At 49.9% G+C, this 27,269-nt stretch overlaps 1 protein-coding gene across 2 annotated transcripts in view; it reads left to right on the plus strand.

Moving 5' to 3' along the window:
- Positions 1–27,269, plus strand: part of WDR25 (WD repeat domain 25) — a 141,596-nt gene that overhangs the window by 15,243 nt on the left and 99,084 nt on the right. Inside the window, exon 4 of one of the 2 annotated variants that reach the window (XM_047738980.1) lies at positions 5,168–5,266. The exons of the other annotated variant lie outside the window; for it this stretch is intronic. Coding sequence (XP_047594936.1) covers positions 5,168–5,266 — 99 coding nt within the window. The remainder of the gene's footprint in view (positions 1–5,167; positions 5,267–27,269) is intronic. 2 annotated transcript variants of the gene reach the window in all.

Consider the following 27,269-nt stretch of genomic DNA (forward strand, 5'->3'; position numbering starts at 1 on the left):
CCACATTAAGCAGTAGCTTTCTGGAGTCTTCAGTAACTTCAGAGAGTGTAAAAGGGTCCCACCAAGAAGCCTGGGGAGCACGGTTTGATTTATATCTGTAATTTCTCTTTAGCGGGATGTACGTGTGGGTAATAGCGGTGTCATCGCGCGGCTCCGGTGGCCGGGCGCGAGTCAGCCGCTGCTGTGTCACTGCCGCCTCCTGCGTGGTTAGATTTCCAAACAGCGTGACTAAAACATGATCCCGGAGGGTCCCAGCCCCCCTTGGACTCCCTGCCCCTTCTCGCTGCCCTCCCTTCTGCCTGTTGTGAAGGTGATTTAACATTATAAAATGATGGGAAAAAACCTCCCAGTTCCAGCGTACACCTCAATGACGGTGATCCTTTCAACACCCTCCTATCCGTTTCTGGTCCATATGAGCTTGTGTTTTTCACAGAGTGCGCATACAGGTTTGCAGCCTGCTCCTCGCACTTAACATTCTCTCCCAGCCTCTCCTGCCGCAGCGCCACCGGCCGCCTCTGCGTCTTCGGAGAGCTGTCAGTTTGTGCCGGGTCCATGATGTTCTGTCGGGCTGATTAACTGTAATTTACTTAGCTGTCCTCGGACACTTAGGTGGTTTCTAATTTTTGCTATTGTAGATAATACTGAAGTGGTTGTCTTCATGCATGAAATCCTTTTCTGTCGGATTATTTCCTTCAGATTAATTCCCAGAAGTGGGACTGCTGGGTCAAAGGCTTGTACATTTTCATGGGTCCAGATACTTCTCTCCTCAGATTGCTTTCCAAAAGGATTATACCAATTTGCACTGCCACTGCAAAGCCTGAGTAATAACCAACTATTTTGCTTAACTATCATGCCTAGAATTTTCCCTTGTAGCCCCAAGGGGGCAAAGGCCCTTCTCTAAGTGAACGTGATCTATAATTATTTAGCCTAACACCACAATTGCTTTCAGAACATTTTGAACCTGCTGAGTTTAGAATTCTAATTCGCATACAAGCCAGCACTAACAGTATCACAAGGAGCAATTTTCTCCCTGCTCACAGTGTGTTTACACAGCCCGACAACTGCAGGGAAAACTGAAGGGCTTTTATAAACACAAGTGGTATCTTTCTGAACTAGTTGAAGTATTATTTTGAAAGGTACAGAAACACAAATTAAAACACATTTTCATTGTAACCTTTGGTTAGAAAAGTTGTTTGTTGTCGTCCTGGTCTCTTTGCATGTTCTTTGCTCTCATTCAAGCATGTTCTGGAATATCCTGGCTCCTTGGAGTCTTGCCATGATGCTGCGAGCCTGGTGATGGGGACACGCCAGGGAGCGTGGCGGCTGTCCTCAGGTGCTAGTGGGGCTGTGGTGGGAAGAGGAATGGGCTGTACTCTGGTTTACTCCGGGGCAAAAGCAGGTCTACTGGTGGAAATGTAGGGGAAGAGGTTGGCATCCTGTGAGGAAGAACTTTCCAGCACTCAGGACTCGTCACCTTGGGGAGTATCCACCTCTTGGAAAGGGGTGAGGATGGAAAGGTTCAGGGCAGGTTGGAGCCCGTGTCGTCAGTGGGCTGGGAAGTAGATGCAGGTGGGGTCAGGGACTCTAAGGGCCCTTCGGGAATGCTCTGTGCCTGTGGCCGGGCCCCTGGTGACTGTGCGCTGGCCTGGAGAGGGTCCCGAGCCCGGCGCTGGAGGCAGGGGCAGAGGCTGGCACGGTGCTGAACATACTGGGAGCACCCTCGTGAGGCACACCCGCCCCCGCCCGGCTTCTCTGGGCATCCACACTCGGTGAAAGAAGGGCCTCACAGGGCTGTCAGGGACAGACAAGGTCAGATGTGGGAAGCCACTCTGTAAACTCTAAAGCCCTTATAAACGGAAGGGATTATCAAGAACTTCTAGCCAGGGTTTATTCTGCAATTGCCCGCGAAGCCAAGTTCTTAAACACGGGAGGCTCGCCATCCGGTGTACCTCTAGCTACCTTGATTCGTTGAACAAATAACATGGTGTGTGCCCAGGGATGCCAGCAGGCCTCTGTAGGAACTTAGGCTCTTCCAGACATGGCTTCCTGTTTTCTGGCTTTGCAGCGTGGTGGTGGCTCCTGGTGGTTGTGTGGCCAGTGAGTCAGTCAGGCCTTGGTTGGGCTCTCTGTCTGCGGTATGAGCGGTGAGGGGCCTAGGGACCAGGTGCCACAGAGTGCGTGAGAGAGATGGCCCTTGGGGTCATTACAGAAGACTTGGTGTCTCCACTTCTTTCTTCATTTGGTCATCCGTTGATCCAGCCGCCGATTCAGTGCTCGCTCTGTATACGCTCTGGGCTCAAAGAGACCAGACATACCCTTGCTGGCAAGAAAGCGCACAAGAGGAGTGGGGTGCGTCTGTCAGGGTGGGGGCAGAAGATCGGACAGGTTTCTGGGGAAGGGGAAGGTTGAGCTGGGTCTTGCTGGGTCTCGGAAGATGAGGAGATGAGGAGCCAGGTTGGTCGGGAGGAGAGCCCTGGGCTCCGACTCTCGAGCTGCGGCGGCGACCAGTGTTGGCAGGCCGGGGCAGTGTTGGCATCCACTGAAGGGAGCCAGGCAGGACCTGTGGCAGGCTTTAGGCCTGGACAGGGCACAGGGCCGGCTGCTGCCCCTGGGGCCCACACTGGGTCAGGTACCCACACTAGGGCTTTGCACCTCGTTTACCCACAGCTGGGGTGCAGGATAGTCACTCGGGCTTGGGAGGCTCACTGTGGGGCTCAGCCCTGGCCTTGTGCTTTCTGTGACTTGGACTAAGCTGTATAACTTTTGGGACCTTTGTTTTTCCATCAGTAGGCGGCGATAATAATAGCATCAATCGTAGTTTTCTGAGGTTTAAACAAGAAAAACCGTGGAGAGCTCTTAGGGGAGTACCAGGCATGTAGCAGGTGCTGCATCACATAAGCTGGCATCGACGGCTTCCTCAGGCCTGTTTTACAGATGAGAGAATTGAGGACCAGGGAGGGACAGTGAAGGACGTGTGACTCCTAAAGACAGAGCTGGCGTTTGGACTTGGCTTGTCTGCCTCTGCGCTCTGGGGCGGTTCTTGTGGGCTTCCTGCTCGGGAGCCCCAGAAGGTAGTCACGTGAGTGTGAGCAAGGGCCTTAATTTTTTTTTTTAAGTTTTTATTTATTTGTCAGAGAGAAAGAGCAAGTGAGCACAAGTAGGGAGAGCAGCAGGCAGAGGGAGAGGCAGGCTCCCCACTGAACTGGGAGCCCAGTGTGGGGCTCCATCTTAGGACCCTGAGATCATGACCTGAGCCCAAGGCAGCCGCTTAACTGACTGAGCCACGCAGGCGCCCCAGTCTTTTTGAGGCTTAATTAGTTCATCTGCACACTGGGAAGAACTCTGATGCAGAGCTCCATGAGGCAGGGGCTTGTTTTCTTGATTGATGTATCTCTGGCTCCTGGAGGAGCTGGACACGTAGCAGAGGCTTAAGCAGCATGTGTAAATGAACGAATGAGCCCTGCTCAGTCTGTCATGCTCCTGTGGGCCTCCTTGAACTTCAGGGGGTTGGAGAGTCTAGGGAGTGATCTTGCCTGCATGCCTTGGTCCTTCCTCCCACCTCTAGCTCATGCAGGAAACATCCCTGGGGGTGATGGAGGTGGCAGTCTTCCGGCTTTGAGGACGTAGCTGGGAGGTGAATCAAAGCCGTGGTTCCTCCCCATCTATTGAAATGCTTGCGTTTGCACTCCAGGTAGTGGCTTTGGACTGATCCTTGCAGCTGTGCCCTTGTTTATCATTTATTTATAAATCATAAATCCAGAAAGGATTTCGGGAGGCTTATGGTAAAATATACGAATACAGTAAAGCTGTTAAAAGAGAACAGACCATGGGGCGCCTGGGTGGCTCAGTGGGTTAAAGCCTCTGCCTTCGGCTCAGGTCATGATCCCAGGGTCCTGGGATCGAGCCCCACATTGGGCTCTCTGCTCAGTGGGGAGCCTGCTTCCTCCTCTCTCTCTGCCTGCCTCTCTGCCTATTTGTGATCTCTGTCTGTCAAATAAATAAAATCTTTAAAAAAACAAAAAAACAGAACAGACCATGAAAAGCCACCCTGAAAAGAGGAGACACATAAATCAAGTTCAGAGCTGACCACTGTTCCCAGGCTGGTGCCTTCCATCTTCCTTCGAGGTTCCTGCAGCCCCAGGGCAGGGTGTGGGGATGGGAGCCAACAGGAGAGGCTTTGGGTGGGGACGTGGACCCGCAGGACGGTGGAGCTCAAAGGAAGCCAGCTTCTTCTACGGCCCTGTCTTGGCTGCCCTGTGATGAGATCCAGGGGTCAGAGGGGAGGCCAGGGGCGGTGGGGTGCAGCAGGGCTCAGGGTGACAGCCAGCTCCAGGAAGCGCCGTGGGGATTACACGCAGCCGTGTTTGACCCAGGACCTGGCACTTGGAAAGTGCAGTCATGAATCTCCCTGTTTGAGCTAGGGGGCCTGTGGTGAATGTCGTCCTGGGCGGAGAGCTAAGTTCCTTCATTCATGCCCCCATGTTCAGAGGAGGTGCTGCTAGAGGGCAGGATGGGGTGCCCTGTGTGCCCTCGGCTCTGTCCATACTGATGCTGTCTGCACTGAGCGTGGCCTGATCGTTATTTAAAAACACTTACAAAGTTTGACATGAACGGAACATACTTTTTAATTATTTCCCAGCTTGTCTCTGGCAATGCTGTTGTCAAGGAAACCAAAACCTTGGGAAAGCTTTTCAGCTTCCTGGTCGGAAGAGGATACTTGTACAGCGCTTATGTCTGTGGAAAGGGACCTGTCATTCTGTTAACAAAGTCTGTTTTCGAAAGGACTGGCTTCCTTCACTTCTTACAGATACAACCTTTTTGACCTTCTAACACAAGATGCAAGATTGTGGTTGGTGTTTTCTCTTTCAAAAGAATTGCAGGCGCTCGTGACTCGGTTCATTCATTCAGCATCGGATGCAAGAGTTGGGTGCCCGGGGCAGGAGCGGGATACGGAGATGGTTAGGGTGTCTCACCCTTCCTTGAAAGGCTCTGGGACTCTGGGAAAGAGAGACTGGTAGACGGATACTTACAGTGTAGCATCATTCCTGTTCTCAGGGAGTGGAGGATAAAGCGCTGTGGGGCACAAAGGACAGCCCCAAGGGGGCAGTGCCAGGGAGAGTCACAAGGAGTCTCAGAGGACGGGTGGGAGTAGTTCTGTGGCAACAAGATGGAAGAGCATTCTGGGTTGAGGGAACAGACTGTGCCAAGGCTGGAGGGTGTGGAGGACTGTGTTGCCAGCCGCAGACTGCAGGGGTGTAGGGTGAAGGTGCTGGCCTTGGACATGTAAAACAAGGGAGCTGGACTGTCTGGACAAGACTTGGGAGGCGGGAAATCAGGAGGGCGGTGGAAGAACAGAATCTGTTTTTAGAAGGACTGGCTCCCTTCGCTTCTCGCAGATAGAACCTTTCTGACTGCTCATGGAGGGCCGTGAGGTCGGGAGGGCGGGTTCCTCAAAGCTGTCCTCATTCTGTTGTCCAGGGCCCTTGCTCCTTGATGCATGGGGCACGTCACGTCTTACAGCTCTGCTCCGGAGGGAAGGGATACTGCTAACACGTCTTGAATTTAATCATTGGCTTCTGCTGCAGGAGTGCCGCGTTTAGTGTAACATGTCAGCCAGAATTCCAGTAGAACTTGATGATAGTTAAACCCTATCAAGGGCATTGGTTTTATATGAAAAAGATAAATCATTGTTAGAAAAATAGGAGTCTTGTTTTTGAACAGCCCTTGTTATTTTTTTAAAACTTTGGAAAATAGATTTATAGACGCGTCGTAAAATCCAGAGTTTCTATGTACCTATCACCTGTCATCCCCTCCACTTTATGTAATCCTGGTGCATCTGTCAAAGCTAAGAAATGAATATCAGTATAACTCTGTTAACTACAGGGTAGAGTTTTTCAGGTTTCCTCAGTTTTTCTGCTAATGTCCCTTTTCTGTTTCAGGATCCAACCCAGGATCTGACGTTGCTTTTAGAGCCCTGTTCTTTTTATTGTTAACGGTTTTGCGGAGAAGGGTGGGGGCAGGGAGCAGACTGAATCTCACCCATGGAAGGTTTTCGCCGTAATGAGGCTGAACATGCTCACCTCTCATGGGCCTGTTGTCCCCCCTAACTGGCTGCTCTAGTACTAACACGTCTCCATTTCCTCCCCTTTTTTGCTGTTTTCCTGTTGGATTGAACCTAGCCAGACCTGTGGGCTTGTGTTAACCTTCATTAGGGCTTGGAGTTGGACCTCTCTTCGGCTTCCCCGTGTTTACCAGATGAGTGTGTCTTGAAGTGGTGACTGGGAGTGGAGTGTGACTGACCTTTAGTGAGGGAAGCGAGAACATTCTTTGCACATAGGTGGATGCACAGCCTCAGACAGAAGTCCCTGCTTTCCTTTTGTCCCTTCCTTGGGTCACACTCCTCCGTGCCTTTCCCCTTCTCCCATCCTCTCCTTCACCATTTCCATCCTGCTTTCTTGGGCCTTCCCCCATGCCTACCCTGCTCGCCTTCTCTTCTCTGCTTTTCCCCCTTGCCCTCCCCCCTTCTGTTTCTTTCTCTCCCTCTCAGGCTCCCATGCCCTTCCTCCTTTCCTTTCCCGCAACAGGCCAGTGAAGCTGTTGCCACGGAAACAAGCCCAGCAGAAGCTCTGCTCTGCTTTCTGGATGCTTCTAACGATGATGATGACGCAGATACTGTTGAATTCTAGAATCAGCTAAGCCCTGGCCTGTGGCCTCTGGAGTCCTTTCATTTTCCAGAGGGCAGACCGGTGCCACAGCTTATAATTCTGTTCAGTAGATGGTCATTTTTGATTTGGAAACTTCAGAATTTGAGAAATCATTTCCTCCTTGCTTTGGAAGACTGGTTGCAACCAGTGTGAAAAACACTCAGCTGAATTTCGTTATATGAAGAGGGAAACCACCCCACAGAAGGTGGTGGCTCTGTAGGCTCCCCGAGTATCTTAAGTTTCATGTGGGAAGTGGGTCTACACATTTGCTGAATTCTTGAGATGGTGACTGCTTTTAAAGGATGTTGGGGGACAGGGAACACATAATCGGGGTCCTAAAAAATCTTCGGATACTTAGTTTCACTCAACAAATGTTCTGGGACGAGTTGTGGGTCCAAGCCCGGAGAGGGAAGGCTGTGCTTGAGCCACAGATCTGGGTGTGTGTGTGCGCGTGTGCGTGAGCGCGTGGGGTGTGGCCGGTGCTTTAGGGCGGAGTCGCTGGCACCTTCTGGCATCTGTCACAGTAATCCACTGACCCCGGCCTCATCAGTCCTACGGAACAACCCTCGTGCCCGCACGTTAACTAGGCTTTGGGGGCCCTCGGAGGGCTGTTGGCTTCTGGGCCTTCGTGGGGCTGGTTTGTAGCGGTGGCGGCCTTGTTCCTTCCTGTTTGCTCAGGCTTGACTGGGGCTCAGCTTGTTGGCATTAGCCGGGATTTGGAGTTGGGCCACTGAGCCAACACCACCTAATAGCCCGGCAGGGAAGAGTTAGTTTGAGGATTATGTTAAAGTTAGTACTTATTCCCAAAGGTAGCTTTGCTTAATAAAAACCTTAAGCCTTTATTACTGTGCTTATGGGTACCCTGGCTCCAGGGTGTAAAACTAAGACTTATAAAACCCAAACGCTATTTGTGGAAACGTGAAAACGTTGTCGTTAATAGAGAGTGTGATAAAAAGCCACGGCTCTTCCCGTCTGTGCCTAAATGGTCTTGCTGCACTTGGGTCTTTTTATTTTCCTACTCATTCCAAAGCTTATTTAAGTATCACCCGTTCAGTAGTGAATTTTAAAGGAAGGAAGCTTTGGTGTGTGAATAACTTTACAACTACCCGCCGTATTTCTAGTCAGTTGCTGTGACTTAAGTTGATGATGGCCCCCACACAGCAGTCACTAATGGATGATAATCTGGAGTGTTTTTGTTATTGTTGTTTTTATTTTAGAAGAAAGGTTTGAAATTAGCATAGTAAATCTCTGTGGGAATTTTGCAAATAAAAGAATATTCACGTTAAAAACAACTTTCAGGAAAGATGTATGGTAATGAATAAAACATCAGTGAGTGAAAATAAGCGTGTTTAATTATTCAAGTAGAAGTAGTAATTTAAACTAATTATTGCTTGCGGATTTCATAATTCAGTTTTTGTCTCGCAATAATATTTCCTCTGGGCCTCCGGGGCGCATCAGCGGCTGCGGGAGCAGGCGGGGCCTCTCCCCCTCCCCCGAGGCCGCAGCCTCTGCTGCACTGAGCTGCTTCTGCCGGGCCTCTTGGTGGCCGCAGCCCTGCCTGCACGCCCCCTTGCACCACCTAATTAAGTATTTCCTTGCTTATCACCTCTGGTTGCTTCAGGAGTCTCAGACCAGTCCTGCCCACGAGTTTTGAGTGCCCTGGGAGCTAGACCCTTCTCTTCCCCACCAGTGTCTTAGGCTTCTTGCCCCTCCCATAGCCCTGGCGGGAGTGACCCCGAGCCCACATCCCCGTGTCCCCACTTCCCTGTGATGCAAGTCCTAGCCTGTCTGGGCTCCTCGGGTTCTGTCTTCTCTGGGTGCCCCTTCCACCCCACTCCCGGGCCCCTGCTGGACGACTGCTTCCTTCTCCCCATAGCTTCGTACCGGCAGGTTCTTGTGCTCCTTTAAAAAAAAAAAGTGTTCTGTTTTAATTTTTTTTTCTTGTTTTTGACTTTTCATTTTGTTTCTATTCTAAAAGAAAAACTTCATAGAGAGGAACTGAAAAGTACTGGAGAGTTTAAGAAGCAGCGGTGTGATGAATGACCCCTGACTCAAACTGCCCGCAGCTCTCTGTCCTCTTCTCTGTACGCTGGCGCTGGCCCTTTCCCCCTGGAGCTCTCAGGTGTCATCACAGACTCCTGGGAGGGGCCCCTATCATCCTCCTAGGTGCCTCTTCCTGGGGTGTGACTGCCATTAGTAGGTGCTGGTGAAGGTGTAGCAAATGCCAGTAGTAAATGCTGATAGTACTTTTGCTCAATTGTGCGAGGCTTTTTAAAAACCCAGTTTTGACTGCTCTTCTTATGACTGCCTGTGATGGCATGGTTGGGGGAGAGCTTTCTATCCCTCTCTTTATTGCACAGATGCTGCCTGGAACAGATCTTGGCAATTCAGGCAAATTACTGTTCTACCCCTCAGAAGGTAAAGAGAAAGGTTTCTATCTGCGACTTCTTCTGAGTGCCCTCTGTCAGAAGGTAGTGGCATCTGCTCTCCTGACATGTGACGGCCGCTATTACCTCCGTATAACCACGCAGCACTCCCTCGCATGCCCAAAGCTTTCCATCCATCATGTCAGGAAAGACAACCTTTATTTAAGATGCTTTTCTCCCCTTTCCTTTGTTATTACTTTTTCCTAAAAAAATCACCCTCTGACTTCACCGGCATGATCTGGGCAAGTGAGTGACTCATTCTTTGTGGGATTATTACTGTGGACAGGGACAAGACAGGTGGGCCGCGGGGGATCGAGAGAGCAATGAGCTGGCTGTCAGGGGCCAGGAGTCCGTGTTGTGGATCTGCCGTCCACCAGCTGAGGCCCTGAGCAAGTGAGGTCAGCTCTGGCTCTGGTGTCTCATTTGGAAAACACAGAGGTTTGCTGTGATCTCCAAGGGCCTTTTATGTGGAGCGGTTTTGTGATCTCCAAACTACCTTTAGCTAAATGAGGTAATGAGTGGGTTACAGGTGTCCCTCCCAAGTCTTCCTGCAGGGTTGCTAAATGAGTTTTCGGGATTCTGAATCAGTTTTCTCTCCATGTGACCTCCAGGGGACGTCATTAAGCAGGTAGAGAAGTTACTAACATCTGTGGCCACAGTGGAGCAGAGTCATGGGATGAAGTGAAATGCCAGGGGAGAAACCTAGGCGGCCGGCCTTTGGGGAGACCCACTGGGAGGATACCCTTATGTCACGAGGTCCTTTCCTCCCCAAGGAATTGACAGCTGAGTTTCACTACATGTGTGAATCTGTCTTGAGTAGCTCAGGGCTTGCATACCAAAAGTGCCCAATAAATGTTTGTTTGGGTGAGTTAACATTTCCTTTGTAGACCCAGTCTGATCCCTCCTGTTTGATTGTAAGTTTCCTCAAGGGGAAGAAACCATTTCTCCTTACTTCATTTGAAAGCTTATTTTTAAGAATAGAAGTACATAAATTTTGGTACAAGATTAAACACAGACAAATAGATGTATGGAGAAAAATGGGTCTTCTTCCCCTCCACCCCATGTGCCACTAGGTCCCCTGCCCTGGCTCTGGAGGATCTGTTTCTTGCTCATCTCTGCATCTTAGGGAGTACCCAGCCCCCCGGCAAGAAGTAAACCTGACTTGGGCTCATTTGGATTAGAATGACCTGGCCACCTTTCCAACAAAAGCACTTATGGCCAAATATTGAGGGAGTGAATTGGATACAAAGCCTCAGGAATTATTGGGATCAGTGGGACTCCTGGAAGGAGCTGGGCAGGCTTGTGCTTGAACTGTGGTTCTCTGTAGGGTGCCTAGGGAAGGTCTTTGGCCTTTCCCGCCTGTTTCTTGTGAAGTTGGGCTGTCGTGCTGAGTCAGCAAGATGGCAGCCCTGAGTGATGCCCGGAGCTCAGCATAGGCACGGATAACTCTTGTTTCCTTTCCCATGCTTGAAACTGAAGATGGAGAATGAATGTGCATTATTTCAAAACAATAGTGTAAAATCAATGTGGAGGTGTGATTCCATTAATAGATTAGTGATTAACTCAACTTTTTAGGAGCCCATTTGTTGCCCAGAGGGAAGCTGGCTGGAATGAAGCAGAATTAGAGCGGCAGGCCTCCTCTTCTAACTGAAGCGCACATGAAGTGCCTGGCCCTTAGACTTGCACCGGGATGATTGCTGCGATCAATATTCCAGTTTGCTTGGCCGGCAGCTTCCAGGGGATCAGGAGGGATGATGGACCTAGAGGCACCGCCAAACGGAGCATTAAGTTAATTCCTGTTGGCCTGGGTTCTGGCCTGCCTGATGAAGGCCCTGAGTAGAAGGGTGCTGTGCCAGCATGGACTTCATCTGGTATCACAAGAACTCAAGGTGGTCGGCTTCCTAAGACTGAATTTTGTTAACGATGACAGCTCCCATATGCTGAGATCCCACTCTGTGCTCAGCTCAGTGCCTGGCATCGTGTACCCAGTGAGTCCGCCTGAACCCCCTGTGATGTCAGTAGCATGCCCATGCTGCGGCCTAGGGGGCTCGGGGGGCCGAGGAGCATGCCACTAGCAGGCGGCAGAATTGGGCAGGAGACCAGGACTGTTTACTTCCACAGCCTAAGTTCTTTCCACTCCCCGATGTGGCCCCGATGGGGCTCTCCCAAGGCTTGGAGGCTCCAGCTCAATCAAACCATGTGGGCCGAGGCTCGAAGCAGAGGACAGAGGAGGGAGGTTTGAGGTGCTCATTCTCATATTAGAGGTGTGTCCCAGCACAGAGGCTGGGAGGGACTGGCTTTGGAGGCCACTTGGATTGTTCGGTATCGACGGTGTGGACTTGGGTGAGGAGCGTAAGGCAGGTGTGATTCCTGTTCTGGGTGCCAAGGTGGGGTAATTCAGTGATCCACTAAGAAAGCAGCTGCCATCCGCTTACTGTGCACTACGTGCTAGATAGCCCCACTTTCCACAGGTCACTCTGGGCATTTTCTCTTCATTTTGCAGGTGAAGGGGAGACTGAAGCAGATGGAGTCTCTATTTAGTGTGAAGAGGTGGGAGTTGAGTGGGGAAAGCCATGTGGCAGCAGGGTGGCTGATACCACGTCCCTCTCAGGTGGCTTGCCCAGGGTCACACTGCTGTCAGGTGACAGAGCCATAATCCACCCCCCCCCCCCCCCCGCCAGCTTCACTAATTCCTATCCTTCGGAACCTCCAGAGCTAGTGCCTGCCATATGTGTGCAGCCCCTATCCCCATCTTCTCTTTGTGCCCTGGGCTGAGCTCTTTAAGGTGGGCTGCAACTTCTGTGCTCTCGGCCTTACACTGAGTGGTGCCAGTAGACATTTGTGTCGTGAGTGCGTGAATGAATGCATGAATGAATGACACACATGGGGATAGAGAAAGAGGGGCAGGCCCTGGGCAGTTGGACAGATGTGAAACATGTTTTAAAGATGGGGTGGTAGGGGCGCCTGGGTGGCTCAGTGGGGTAAGCCTCTGCCTTCGGTTCAGGTCATGATCTCAGGGTCCTGGGATAGAGCCCCGCATCCGGTTCTCTGCTCAGCGGGGAGCCTGCTTCCCCCTCTCTCTCTGCCTGCCTGTCTGCCTACTTGTGATCTCTCTCTCTCTCTCTGTCAAATAAATAAATAAAATATTTAAAAAAAAAAGGTCAAGGGGCGCCTGGGTGGCTCAGTGGGTTAAAAAAAAAGGTCAAAATTCTTGAAGGAGGGGGTAGAAAATAAAGCAGAACTGACATTTAAAAAAAAAAAAGATGGGGTGGTAGATCTATGGCTGCTCCCCACCCCCTCTGGTGATTCAGAGCTGCTCCCCAGTAGAGGGTTGATGGGCAGGACTGAAGGTGCTGAGTGCTAGGAGCCTGACTCATTAGCTCCTGGTGTGGAGTCAGCAGGATGGCGGCAGCAGTTCCAGGGCGGAGTGGGTTATGCCCAGAAGTCCTGCTGAAGTCCTTCCAGGGGAAGAAGATAGATGCTGCGCTGAGATGGTGGTTAACATTGTAACAGTAACAGGAGAGTTTCTGAGAGTTTAGGTAATGATACATACTCAGCACTCAGACATTTAATTTGCATCGTGTCCTATATTCCAGAAAAATTGCTTCTACTTTCTTATTGATGTGCTCACATTTTTGGCGTAATTATCCTCCTTTGACACGAATAATCCCTTGTTTACTCTCGGGCCCACATGCCTCTCATAGTCCAGGAGGCAGGAAAAGCCTTTAAATCCAAAGCCCTAGCCATGTCCCCAGCTCAGGTGCGATAGGGATTGGAAACTCGGTTTGGCTGAGATAAGTGGGACCGGCTTCCTGGGTGGGGGCTCTGGGTTTTGGATGGGTCCCGAAGCGGTGGTGGGCACAGGCGGAGGGATGTCTTTACACTCCTCCGCTGCCTTCTTCAGGTGGCCTTTTGGAGGCTGGTACGTTCCCAGGGCAGCAACTACTGGTGGCTGCGCATTACGTGAAAGCCGGAGAAACCCTTCGCATCAGATGCGCCCTGGGAGCTCTTGCTGTGTTCTTTCTGCAGGTTTTGGTGCGGCTTTCCCCTGAAGCATGAAATTACCAAGAGGCAGAACCACAGTTTCACACTTTAGGGCCTGAATAGGACCCAATGCCCAGTTTCGTTAGATCAGGTCTGTTTGCCCGAGGTTGGACGGGGACTCTTCCCTGAGAATCCGAGGTGCTTGCTGAGTGTCCAGGCAGATAAATTGAGACAGGCCTTGGGAAGGATGCTTGGCTGGTGTTGGGAAGCAAAGAGGAAGAGAGCCACACTGGTGGGGCGGGAGAAGACATTTGAGCTGGCCCTGGGGCAAGGGCCAGTGGGGCTGGGAGAGAGGCAGTGCTGGCTGAGGGGGGCCCTGGGGCCCAAGCACAACTGTTTGTTCAGCAGGCACAGGGGGGAGCGCTAAGGTAGAGAGTAACGGCAATATGGTAATGGCCGGGGTGTGGGGTGCTGTGGCCAGGGCTTTGTGAGCCACGGGGGTGAATCTAGAGCTTCTCCTATAGGAACTGAGAGCCTTGGAAAGTTCGAGAATGGGTGGTTGTGGAATTGGAGGGAAAACTCGTGGGGAGGCCTCCCATGATGCTTCTGTGCTACAATCTGGGCCCTTAGGATACAGCGAATAGGGGGAGGGTTGTGTTAGCCCTGACTTTAGATAGTTCTGTGTCTATTCCCCCTCCTTTATTACAGACTCCCAAGGCGTAAGTATAAATGCAGTTACAGTTTTGGGGCTTGAAAATGCCTCCATTTATTGAAAACCCACTTTTACGTAGATTGAATTCCAATATTGCTCAGCCCCGTGTGGTAGTTAGGGCTGAAGAGACCTGAGATGGGGAAAGAGCCACAGTCCAGGCGCCCCCCCATTCTCTCAGAGCCATTCCTTTTTCTTCCAGTCCCACCCCCACCTCTCCCTCTCCCCCCCCCACCCCAGTCTCTGAAGCCCAGGGTTGGGGGCGGTGTATAAATATTAGGAATATTTACGTAGGCCTGCATGGGATTCAGTGACGCAGCTGAGAGCCACAGAGCGTTTGGTGACTCATCAGACCTTTCCAAACACTTGTGATATTTTGCTGCTCTGAAGGGAGGAAAGTAATTAGCAGTTAGCGCTGGTAGATGACGCAGGAAGGATACGCAAACCTTCCCTGCTGGTCTTTTCTGTGCCTCGGGTACTTGTGCTTTTTTAAAGCTATGTGAATTATTTTCTTTTTAATAATGTTTGTTTTCTTCTGATTATTAAAATAATGTGTGCTCATTGTAGAAAATACATAAATGCATTAAATAGGAAATAAAATGCATGAATTATTTTTCCATTACGGTCTTATTAAGAATGTTTTGCTTCTGCGCAGGAAATTTGGAGCACTAGACTTATTTTATTTGAGGGGCTTGTGAGATGAGTCACATCTATGGCTTGCAGCCTATGCTCTGGGGGCTTCAAGGGCTCCATGGAGATTTTGGGGGGGCTGCTTCTGGGGATGGTGAGGTAGGGGCCTTGAGACACGGTTCCCCCCCACCCCACCCCAGTAGTTCTGCACTGTCTGTGTCACAACCTGGTTTCTTCACATGGCTGCCTTTGAGCAAATGGCTCCATGGCTTATCAGGTTGGGGACTCAGTGATCCAGACCCAGCCTGCAATTTTCTAAGTGAGGAGTCTGAGGACACTGGGAGATGTGCCTGGCCTAAGGTGACATGGTGGCTCAGGGCTAGTCTTTGTGCTTTCTGACTCTACATTCATTGCCTTTTGGAATATGCATCAGTTAGAAATATTAGCAGTTAAATTTGAATGTCATTGTTACGAGCTCTGTCCTCATGCCGAGGCCCCCAGGAAGCTGATCAGGGGTCTCTAGAGGGCTTGCTCTTGAAGGAAGTGGAGGCCTACAAGCAGCTGGTGCTCGAAAAGATGAAAAGTAAAAGCCCCATCATCGCTCTTAGGCACACAAAGGAGGAGAAATTGCTCTGGGTGATCCCTGGTTGTATGAATAATGAGAAGAAATTAAGTAAAGGCCGTGTTTCCTGACACTGATGTATTAGAACATGGAGTAACTTTCTACAGGAAATTGGAACAGGAATCCCTTTAAATTGAATTTGAAGCTGTGAATAGTAAGCCTACATTGGCCCTGCGTGTCCTAATGCAAGTTAAGTAAGCAGTTTCCTGGATAAGAGTTAAGTACTTTAGGGATACAGGTTAATGCCGAGGCCAACGTGGCGCAAGTTAATAAATTGCCTCTCCCGCGTATTGTCTGTGAAGACGCAGAAGAGTAATTTGCTTCCCGCAGAGCTGTACCAGAATTCTCATACTTCTTTTATTAGATTTTTGGCCCAATACATTTGTTCCCTCTCATTGGTTTTGTTGATAATAATTACCCACCCCCCTCCCATCTCCCCGTGGATCTCTCTCAATTTTAATTGTTTGCAATAGCCTCAAAAGTTCACCATTTTAGAAAATAGGTGTTTTAAAATAAGAATACTCCGGGACAGAGCCCTTCTGAGTTTCCAGAGGGAGATAGTTAAAGCTCTATTTTAAAAGTGATCTTGGGGACCGCAGCCGCTGAGATGAGGAAGAAGCAAGAGCTGCTTCCATCAGACACGTAAGTGCTAATCCCTGGCCTCGGGGGACTCTCTGGGAACCCTTCTGGAGTTTGGATATGCTCAAGGGCCTCCCATGGAGGGTGGAGGGTATAGAGCACGGGCCTCCCATGCTGCTTCTGTTTGGCTCTTGACCCTGCAGCCCAGGGGAGGAAGGACATTTATGAAAGCAGCCACTACTCATTGAGGACCTGTGGGGCGCCAGACACCATGCCGGGGCCAGCTCTACTAGCTCACAGACTAATAGATTAATTCATTAACAAGCTAATTATAAATTACAAACTGCTATTTATTGGAAAATGGAGAAAAGTGGCCAGTGGGTAGGGGAGAACCCCTGGAAGATGCCGTGCAGGCAGAGATTGGAGATGTGAGAAGGACTCAGGAGTGTGAAGCAGAGGGAACAACCAAAGGAGCATCGTGGGCAGAGGCTGAGAGCAGTGGCGTGGCGAGCAGCAGCGCGCAAGGCCGGGCTTGTCCTCCAGTTGTCTTTAGAGAAGATGTTTTCTTTTCTTTCCTTTTCTTTCTTTCTTTTTTTTTTTTTAAGATTATATTATTTATTTGCCAGAGGGAAGGGGGAGAACACAAGCAGGGAGAGTGGCAGGCAGAGAGAGAGGGAGAAGCAGGCTGAGCAGGGAGCCTGACGCAGGGCTCCATCCCATGACCCTGGGATCATGACCTGAGCCAAAGGCAGACGCTTAACCAACAGAGCCTCCCAGGCATCCTGTGAAGATGTTTTCTTCATAGTTGAATGTGTAAAGAGTTTCTCAGATGACAGCACACCGTCCTAATTCCGGACTACAAAGCGTAAGACCTGTAAGTGGGTCTTTGGATACTTTGCCCACCACCTAATTTGTTTGAATGTTTGCCTGCCATGCACGTGGTCTGTGGGAGACCAATTAATGGCAGCTGAGTTTGTGAGGGGCGTGTTGCTTTGTGTTGGCCTTGAACCATAGCTCTGTAATTGGGCTTGAACCTTAGCTCTGTAACCTCTTGGTACTTCACTTTCCCCATCTATAAAGTAGAGAAAATCGTACAGACAGCCTTAGATTTTCTCAGTTCACAGTGCCCTTTGTGTCACAGTGACCCCCCTCCCCTGTTTTCCAGGCCCAGACAAACACACAGCAGTCCTCTGGTCCTGCTGACGAAGGTGTTAGGGCCAGACGGTGAGTAGTATTTGGGTCCCAGCAACCTCACACCTGCTGGGTACACACAGGTTCTCAGATGTCGGAGGCTGGTCGGGCACCGCGCCCCTCCTTTCAGGTGATACTTGTTCTTTATCATGATAACTGTTGGAAACCCAGCTTGCAAAGATAAGATGCCGATAAAAGAAATGCATAGCGATCTAATGTTGGAGTGGTTAAGAACCTCAGCTAGGGGGCGCCTGGCTGGCTCAGTGGGTTAAAGCCTCTGCCTTCGGCTCAGGTCATGATTCCAGGGTCCTGGGATCGAGCCCCGCATCCGGCTCTCTGCTCAGCGGGGAGCCTGCTTCCTGCTGTTCCTCTCCCTCTGCCTGCCTCTCTGCCTACTTGTGATCTCTGTCAAATAAATAAATAAAATCTTAAAAAAAAAAAAAAAAAGAACCTCAACTACTAGTCTGTATGGTGTTAACAGATACTGCTGTGTTTTCTTTAAAAAGTTAAAAGTGTCCCTTGGCACCACTGTGAGTTTTCTGGGGTTCCCTCGGGTGTCTTGTGCACAATTTGGGAACTGCAGTGGTATTTGCTTTGTGTGGTTTTGTGAAAGTTGAATGAAATGATCCACAGAAATGCTCAGGGCACTGCCCGGTGTTAGGTGCTTAGTCATTGTTGCTGTTCCTCCACCTCCGAGGTTCCCTTTAGCTGGTGTAGGAATGTGTCCTGTGAGCGGGGAAGACATGAATCTTTTTCTTTTCTTTTCTTTTCTTTTTTTTTTTAAAGATTTTATTTATTTATTTGACAGAGCGAGGGAGAGAGAGCGAGCACAGGCAGACAGAATGGCAGGCAGAGGCAGAGGGAGAAGCAGGCTCCCTGAAGAGCAAGGAGCCCGATGCGGGACTCGATCCCAGGACGCTGGGATCATGACCTGAGCCGAAGGCAGCTGCTTAACCAACTGAGCCACCCAGGCGCCCCCCTTTTTTTTTTTCTTAAGATTTATTTATTTATTCAAGAGAAAGAACGAGCAGGAGCAGGGGGAGGGGCAGAGGCGGAGGGAGAGGAAGAAGCAGATTCCACACGAAGCTCGAAGCTCGGAGCCCAGTGCAGGGCTTGATCCCGGGAACTGAGATCATGACCTGAGCCATTGGCAGATGTTTAACTAACTGAGCTACCCAGATGCCCTTCATTTTTTTTTTTTCTTTTTTAAGATTTTATTTTTTTAAGTAATCTCTGTACCCACTGTGGAGCTTGACCTCTCAACCCCAAGACCAAGAATCACCTACTGCTCCGCCTGAGCCAGCCAGGCACCCCAGGAAGACCCTGATCTTGAGGATGTCTAGGGAGGGGTGTGGTATTGGAAAAACACAGTATTTTAAAAATCTGTTACAATAGGTGATTTTAAATATGCATGTGAAGCTGTAAGTTAATAAATACATAGATAATTGATTATTTTTTCTGTATCTCTACAAGATGGTCTCTAGCCTTTTTCTTTTGTTTTTAATCTTACCATTGGAAAAATAAGGGAGGTCCCTGCGGTTTGCCTTAGATTTGGAGTATTAGCAAAGGGGAGAGTGGTTTGTGTTGAGGTTGGTGATTTAGATAGAGATCAGATTGTGAGAGGTCTCTATGACATGCTTGGCTTTAGGATTTTATTCAGAATGAAGCAGAAAAAGCCATTGACAGTTCAAATTAAAAAAAATGAGTTAACTTTTAAAATATTTTTAAAGATTTATTTATTTATTTATTTGACAAAGAGAGTGAGAAATCACAAGTAGGCAGACAGGCAGGCAGCGAGAGAGGGTAAGCAGGTTCCCCGCTGAGCAGAGAGCCCGATGCGGGGCTCAATCCCAGGACCCTGAGATCATGACCTGAGCCGAAGGCAGAGGCTTTAACCCACTGAGCCACCCAGGCACCCCATGAATTAACTTTATCGAGGTAATTTACATACAATAAAATGCACTCATTTTCAGCATACCTTTGGATGAGTTTTGAGAAATCCCTGTACTTGTGCACACACCCTCCCCTGACCCCATCAAGATGGAGGACATTTCTACCCCCCCGGGAAAGTTCCTAGTATCCTTTATCAGTCTATCTCTTCCTTCCATCCCCAGCCCCAGGCAACCACTGATCTGCTTTCTGTCACTAGAGATTAGTTTTGCCTGTTGTAGAATTTTATATAAAATAGAATTATACAACATGTAATTTTCTGGGTCTGGCTTTTCTCACTTGACGTAATGTTTGTGAGATTTATCACTGTTGCTGTGAGCCTCAGTCCTCTTCGTTGCTGAATAGTATTCCGTTGGGTGAAAAGACCACATTTTGTTTATCCATTCAGGGGCTGATGGGCATTTGGTTTGTTTCCAGTTTGGAGATATTAGAAATAGTACTTCAAAAAAATATTTGTTTATTTATTTGAAAGAGAGAGAGCGCGTGCGAGCTCCAGCGGGGGAGGACAGGGGGAGACAATCTTCAAGCAGACTCCCTGCTGAGCACCAGCCCAGGCAAGGCCTTATCTCAACCCAAGAGATGCTGACCAGAGCTGAAACCTAGAGTTGGATGCTTAACTGACTGAACCACCGGGCACCCATAGAGGTAGTACTTTTTTGACCACTTATGTGGGCCTTTGTTTTCATTTCTCTTCGGTTAGTATCTGGGGGTAGAACTGCTGAGTTGTGTGGTAAGTATGTATTCAACTTGGTAGGAAACCTCCTGTTTTGAGCAGGGGTGTGATGTTTCTTTATTTGCATCTTTTTAAAAAAATTTTTTTTAATTTTTATCTTTAAAAGGTTCCTTTGTCCCAGGACGCCTGGGTGGCTCAGTTGGTTAAGCCGCTGCCTTCGGCTTGGGTCGTGGCCCCAGGGTCCTGGGATCGAGTCCCATATCAGCCTCCTTGCTCAGTGGGGAAACTGCTTCTCTCTCTGCCTCTGCCTGCCACTTTGCCTGCTTGTGCTCTCTCTCTCTCTGACAAATAAATAAATAAAATCTTTAAAAAAAAAAAAAAAGGTTCCTTTGTCGCTGGAGAAGGGGCTGGGCTGGAAGCAGGGGGAGCTGTGAATTGGCTATTAGTAGTGTCAGGCGAGTGAGGCCAGCGGCTGGATGGGAATGACAGAGGAGGCATGTCTGGCTCTGAGGGATGGTTTGGGGGCAGAGTGGCTGGGGCTTGGTGATGGATTGCATGATGCTGGGAGTCACAGGTGACTCTAGGTGGTCAGGCAGAACTGGGAAGACCCGGTTACGTTGTATCTTGGAGGCTCATTTCTCTTCTGCCCAATGGCACTGGAAAGTAAATGATAGTTTTGTTTTCTAAATAAGAAAAGGGGAGGAAATGCTTCTATGGGAGGCAGGCAGCTAAAGATGTCCAAGTGCAGGTAGGAGTCACGGTGGCTGCCTGAATGTGATGCCTGCTGGGGGACAGTACTTGGGTCACTCACATTTCTGCACAGCCTTTTGAGCAAAGCCATGAGCAGTTAATTTCCTCTGGCCTCGCTTTTCAAAGATGTTTATATAGCCAGCAGTTTTGGAAGATTAGAGATAGTGTCTGCATTTGGAGTGGATTTACTTGAATTCCAGAAATAAAGACAGTGTCTCCCTCCAGGAGAGAGGTTGGTCAGGTTAGTTGCAGCCCCTTATCTAAGATGGGGGCTTCCTGGCACCAGGATTCCCATTCTGTAATGCGTCCCACTCTGCAGGTCACACTTGGCCTTCACCGAGTCACCCTTGGGGAATGGGGACTGGGAACGCGTGCTACATTCTTACTCTGGCTACTACCGTTGGTATAAGTGATGAACTGTTTTTTGTCTCTGACCTGGAGTCTCATGTCTTCTGCTGGTGTGTGTAAAACCGTGACAGACCAACTTGCTCGTTGGCTAGCAGGGTGATCTCAGAGCCTATACAATTTTGTTTTGTTTTTTTTTTTTGTTTTTGTTTTTTTTAGAGAGAGAGAGAGAGAGAGAGTACGTGCTCAAGTGAGGGAGAGAGAGAATCTTAAATAGGCTCCATGCCCAGCAGGGAGCCTGGTGTGGGGCTGATCTCATGACCCTGAGATCCTGACCTGAGCCAAAATGAGAGTCAGATGCTCAAACCGACTGAGCCGACCAGGCGCCCCGGAGCCTCCGCAGTGCAGCTGGCTGTGTCACCTCTTCCTCCCTGCCCTGCTGCTGTTCTTTGCTTCTGCATCTCTGTTGATGCTGCTGCCCACGTCTTTGTTGAGTACCTGTTAGTGGCAGGGAGAGGGTCAGGGGACAGTGGGAATCAGACACATAGGGTTTCAGTCCTCACGGAGCAAATGTTGTTCCGCCTTTGCTGTTCAGTCCGTTGCTAAGTTGTGACTTATCTATTTGCCTGATCTCATCCTCTCCATCCGCACTGCCTGTTGATCTCTCTCTGTGGGCTGTGTATCTTCATGGTGGCTGCAAGGGCAGGAATCTGTCCTAGGGAAGGGCCTGGTCCGCTTCCTGGCAGCAGTAGGTGCCCGGATGGTGACCGCCATTGGTACCATGTTATTGTTAAGTCTCATTGTCGCTCCTGGATGTAAGCCCTTGATTTTGCCCCAGCCCATTGTATGGAATGTGGCCCGGAAAATGCAGGATGCAAGCGAAGCCCTGTTTCACCTTCCCCGGTGGCTGGGTGGATCACCAGCCGCCTTCCGTGAGCCTGAGCTATTCCCGGTTGGTCTGGTTGCTGCTCCCCAAACATGACATATCCCTCCGTGCCTTTGTCTTTTCCTTCCTTCTTTTTCAGCCGAAGTCCTGTTTATCCCCCAGGACTCAGCTGCACGTTCCCCTTCTTTCTGTACCTTCCTTAAGGTTGCTTTTCTCCCTTACTCTAGGCTGGCGTAAACTACAGCCTGGCGCACCTGACCTGCCTTTGTGCTCACTGGGAAGGGACTGCTGGGGCGTGTGACCCTAGGGAGCAGCACAGCGAGGTCACGGGCTGTGTGAGAGACTCTAATCTAGCAGGCGTTTGGGGCTTACACGTACGATGCCGTGCCTTGGCAGCCATGAGCTGCCTGATGGAAACTGAAGAGAAAATGCCACGGTACCCATCCCAGGGAGAGCCCCCCACACCAGCCGTGGTCTGGACCCATGCTGGCCCAGGGGTAAGATCTGGGCCAGTGACTTGAAAATCTCATTATTCCTCAAAGCCTGTGACTTGGCAGCATCATTTAACCTTGGAGGAAAGAGGAGGAAAGAGTCTCTGCAGGACAGTCCAGCGACACCAGACCAGGGGGTGAGCCTCGCTGAGCCAAGCCTGACTCCTACCCGCGACCCCCTACTCTGGGGTCTGGGGGAGCAGGCTGCTTCATACCTGGGCTGTTCTACGGGTATGTTCCGTGGCCAGTTCTGCTCATAGCCTCACCCGTCTGTTCCTGTGGGCGTTTCCTGTGCCGGCCCTGAGCTGACGCCGGCTAAGGGAGCAGCAGCCGTGCCTCCGGGAGCTCTTGGGCAGCACACTTTGTGCACGCCAGTCCTTTCCATACCTCAGTCTCCCGATCACCCAGTGAGGTCGGGAGAGAGGACCTCAGGCCTGCAGAGCTGGAGGTGGAGCAAGGTTTGCAGCTAAGCCCTTTCCCACGGCTTGGTCCTCCCCTGGAAGGACCCGAACAGCCAGGCTATTGCCTCGTCCACCCCTCCCTGCTGCGAGGCTGCTGTGAGCCATTTTTCCTCTGCAGGGAAGGAAGAGCTGCCTGGGTGTTACCTCCTCTTGCAGATAGGGGTGCTAGAGACCGAGTCTTTTCCTGTTGACTGCCAGCGAGGCATGGAGAGTGAGCCAGGAGCGCGTCTCCTGGACCTTGATGCTGTGTGATGTGTCTGCATGACAGAGAGAGCCATGATCCCACTTTCTCCCTGACTTCTTGCTCGCTGCGGTGACCCTGAGCTGTCCCTGGCCACCGCTATTCACCTTCCGTCACCTCCATCACCGATGGGCTTGTCATGGTGACTGATTCCCCCCACAGTGGGGGGGTGCTTAAGCTCTGTGCATGCTCTTTTAGATTGGCATGAAGGCCATTATTGATGTCCTTATGGCGTACTTTCTCAGTGCCCCTGGTTTTGTGCATCGTACACCCAGGGACCACCCCGCTGGCTTTCTGACTTCCACGCATGTATGAAATGGAAACATTTGACCCCTGGTTGTGGTAGTCTCAGCCAGGAAGATAAAGGGCAGGTTTTACGGTTTTATGGGACAACCATGGGGTTCACCCTTGGGCCACATTTAGTGAGGGAAAGTCCCTTCCCCCTCAGGTGGGCCCGTGAGGGTGGTTGCCTGTCCTCAGTTTTCTCGGGACTCTGGCCTTCACATGCCATGCTCTAGGAAAGTTCTGTTTTCCTCCTCCGTGGGGGCCTTCTGTCTGTGGCTTCCTGGGCTCGTCTTATTCCCACCTGCCTCTCACTTCCTTCCCCTGCTGTCTGCCCTATAATGTGATAGCCTTCTCAGGGAGTCTTCAAATGAACAGGTTTTAGAATTGTTGAAAGCTCTGTTGGAAAGCAGAAAAGGCTATTTCATGGGAAGATGATGACCTTATTAACTATAATTAGGCAATTCACAGAGGTTTCCAATATAGTCCAGCATCTTGCCTGGTTGAAATGGGGGGGAAATTCTGTGGTAATGTCTTTGGGGATGTAATAGTCTTTAACACATTACCAGTTTAATTTCTTCTAGAAGGTTTGGCAGCCTGGCGTTTTCATTTAGAAAGCCAAGGTATAGTTTTACAGTCATCCACATCAATATAATAATTACAATTTTGAGCAAGTAATTTCAGACACTGACATCAAGAGTTGTTTTAATAGCTGGAGGAAGATCTCGGGTAAGGAGGTGGAACCTCACATCTCATCTCCTACGAATGGCGTGACATTGCAAACACAGGCAGTTCACGTCCCCAGGCTAGGCTTTATGTTTTGGGCCAGGCATGTAAATGTGCAGAAATTCTTGCTGCATTCGATCCTCTGAGAACAGACATAGTCGAAGTTAATGGGGAATTTTCTTCTCTGAAGATTTCTCCTGGCTCCTCATGTCAGGTGCCCCACGTGCTGGGGCTGTGTGAGAAGGCAGCAGGGAGTGGATAGCGCCTCAGCACCCCAGCTGCGTCTCCCTTGCCCAGCTGTGTTGCCCAGACCTCTGAGGACACCCAGAGGCCTGCAAGCTGCCCCCTCCTGGGCAGGCAGGTCCTTCCAACCTCCATGGTCCTAACCTGTACGCGGCGTCAGGCCCCTTCCTCCCCCACCTCTGTTTGCAGGCTCAGGCATCCCAGCCCACAGTAGATAACTTGGGTTTGGTGTTTTACCCTTTCCTCGTGAACATATTTTTTACAGTTCTCTAAACATTATTCGTATATGATTTTGGATCCTGTTTTTGAAACTTAATCTCTATCCCTATTTTTACAGCCTTCAAAATAGTCATTTTCTTTAATGTGGTTGTACCACAATTTACTAAATTGCATCCCTATTGCTGAACATCGAGCTTTGTTCCAGCTGGTTTTTTATTGTTGTTTTATAGGCAAGACTTCAGTGATCATCTTTATGTACATAATACTTAGCTTCTGTGTAGTTATTTTCTTAGGCTTGATTCCTAGGGCCACAATTACTAGCCAAGACTAAGAACAACTTTTTTCCTTTTTAAATAAAATTTTTCGTATTATGATAATAGTATTTAGCAAATAGAAGAAGGTCGAGAAAGGAAAATCAAGATGGTCAGATTCCTTTTGCCATGTTCACTACCGTGTCAGCTAGGAGTGTGTTAGGCTGCAAATACCAGGAGACCCACTGAGCGCTGCGGCTTAGCAAGGTAAAGGCTGACTGTCTCCAGGACTGGTTTCCGGGTGAAGCCATGTCCGGAGGCACCCTAGGTGTTTTCCTCCCACTGCCCTCCCGTTCCGGGCCATGTCATGTCTGTCCCCTTTCTCCTCCTCCTCTTTGTCCCCGGGCAGCTTTACCCCACCTCTCCACTGCCTCTTCCACTTCTTACACTGGGTGAGCCTTTTTATTTCTGCTTGTTTTTGGTCCTCAGACAGCGTCTCATGCATTTGGGGCCATTATAGTGAGGTATTTACTTCTCTTATTTTGCCTATCTTGACTTTGCAACTGCCTATTTGTGACATACCATTTGGCCAAGGCTGAAATTTTAGTAGTGCTAAGGCAGAGAAAAGAAGAGTGCACTCCAGGACTAGGAAGGAGCTCATCTTTCTTTCTAATGGGATTGTCATCTTTTATCCTGTGTTTGTAGTCCTGCCAAGCCCCTTGGGTTGGAAAATATCCTTTGTTCTCTGCTTGGTTCTCTTACTCCAGGGGAGGGAAAAGACTCTCCCTGGGGCCTCTCCATTCCTTTGATTAGTCTTGCAAGGCAAAGTCTGTCAAGTGCCCACCGGGTGTAGGGGGACTATGAGTGCTGGCATTGCCTTCAGGGAGCTCCCGGAAGAGTGGAGGAGACAGCAGAAACACCATTACTGTTACTCACATGAACCAAGCCAAGCGGGCATAGAAACGAGTGATTTGTGACTTACTCTAATCCTACAGAAAATAAAAGGTAATAAAAGACTCCCATGGACCCAGCACCAGATTTAGCAGTCACTAGTGTTCCGCCATATTTGTGTTAGGTCTCTCTGTTTTTTTTTTTTTAAGATTTTATTTATTTATTTGACAGAGAGAGATCACAAGTAGACAGAGAGGCAGGCAGAGAGAGAGAGAGGGAAGCAGGCTCCCTGCTGAGCAGAGAGCCCGATGCGGGACTCGATCCTAGGACCCTGAGATCATGACCTGAGCCGAAGGCAGCGGCTCAACCCACTGAGCCACCCAGGCGCCCCAGGTCTCTCTGTTTTGTAAGGAGTAAAGTATCTCAGCTGTAGCTGCGTCCCAGCAGTGGCTCCTCTGCTGAGGTTGGCGGTGTGCTCCTGAATGCTGGCTGCTGTGTCTGACATGAACAGTATGCAATACTAGCTTTATATTTTAAAGACTTAGAGAAATGTTACCACATTCAGTATTCTTTTGTAGTTCGTAAACACGAAACATGCTTTTGCAGATTTTCCACACACACGCGCACATCTGTTTGGAACATTCATTTGTAGCGGCAGTGCAGTATTCCTCTGTGTGGATAAACTAGAGTTTATTCATTCCTCCACTGGCTGAAGCTTAAATTGTTCTTACTCTTTTGTCTTGTGGAAACAAATGGCAGCGAACGTGTGTCCAGGTACCTACTTCCATATGCTAAAGCCCCTGCAGACTTAGTGACTTCAAACGGTGATGTTGTTTTGTTTATGAACCTGCAGTTTGGGCTGGGCCTAGTGAGAACTCATCGGCATTCTGCTTGGTGTCATGTGGGGTGGCTTGAGGGCTGCCGTAGCTGAAGGTGCTTCTGCCTGTCTGCTGGGTCTCTAGCTGTGTTGTTGGCCGCAGCACCGCCTGTGGCCTCTCCATGTCACCTGGGCTTCTTCTTGACACGGCAGAGAGAGAGGCAGGCCACAGCTGGGTCGTCTTTATGAGCTCGGCTCAGAAGGCAGGCAGCCTGTTTGCTGTGCACGGTGGCTAGAAGCAAGTCTCAAAGGCTGGCTCCCGTAGGGGACGTAGGACCGCCCATTATAATGGGTGGGCGTCCCAGAGGGTGCATGGCTGTTTTAAACCCAACACCCTTAGATGGGCGTCCTCGTATGCACCAGCAGGAGGTTCGCAGACCCCTCAGGGTGCACGCCCTGGTGTTCAGGTGGCATGTGGCCAGGCGGCTGCTCTGGCTCAGGACGATGACGCCACCACAGTGCTTAAGAGCTCCATTCCTTCACACCCTCTCCTGCACTTGCCCTTACAGAGTTTGATTTCGGCCCTTCTGGGGGGTATGAAATAGGATCTTGTTGTTTTAATTTACCTGCCCACCGGTGAGGCCGAGCCCACCACTGCCCTCCTGGGATGGTGTTGGATTCCCTTTTCCAGCTGGTCGCCCTTAAGAAGACAGAAACGTCGAAGTGCTGTGTTTTTGGCTTATGATGTCAATTTTTCAAGAGGGAAGTGGTGAGTATCCCACAGAGTTTATTGCAAACTATGATGAAGACCTTGGAGTTACTATTGGTATGACTCACTTATGAAAAAAATATGATTTCAGTGACTGCAGGCTGTCTCTGTAATGTGAGGGATTTTCATTTAATCTCTCACCTCTCTGTAATTTGCCCAATTTAAAAATGCCCCGAAGCTTGCTTTCTCCTTGTCTGGGAGTCCTGTTCTTGCTATGTGTTATCACAATAGTAGTAATAAGAAATGGTGCCAATGTGTGTCTCTTTTCGAGTTCTTGCTGTCTCCATGGTCATTTAATTACTTCTGATACTGATTCCTCCCACTCTGGTCTCCTGCTAGAACAGTCTTTGCGGGAAGCTTCCGGCGAGAATGAACTGGCTTGCTGTCAGGGCTCGGTAGGCCCTGGGTTAGGACGCTCACTGGACCCTT

This window comes from Lutra lutra, chromosome 7, assembly GCF_902655055.1.
Source record: "Lutra lutra chromosome 7, mLutLut1.2, whole genome shotgun sequence".
Taxonomy (NCBI): domain Eukaryota; kingdom Metazoa; phylum Chordata; class Mammalia; order Carnivora; family Mustelidae; genus Lutra; species Lutra lutra.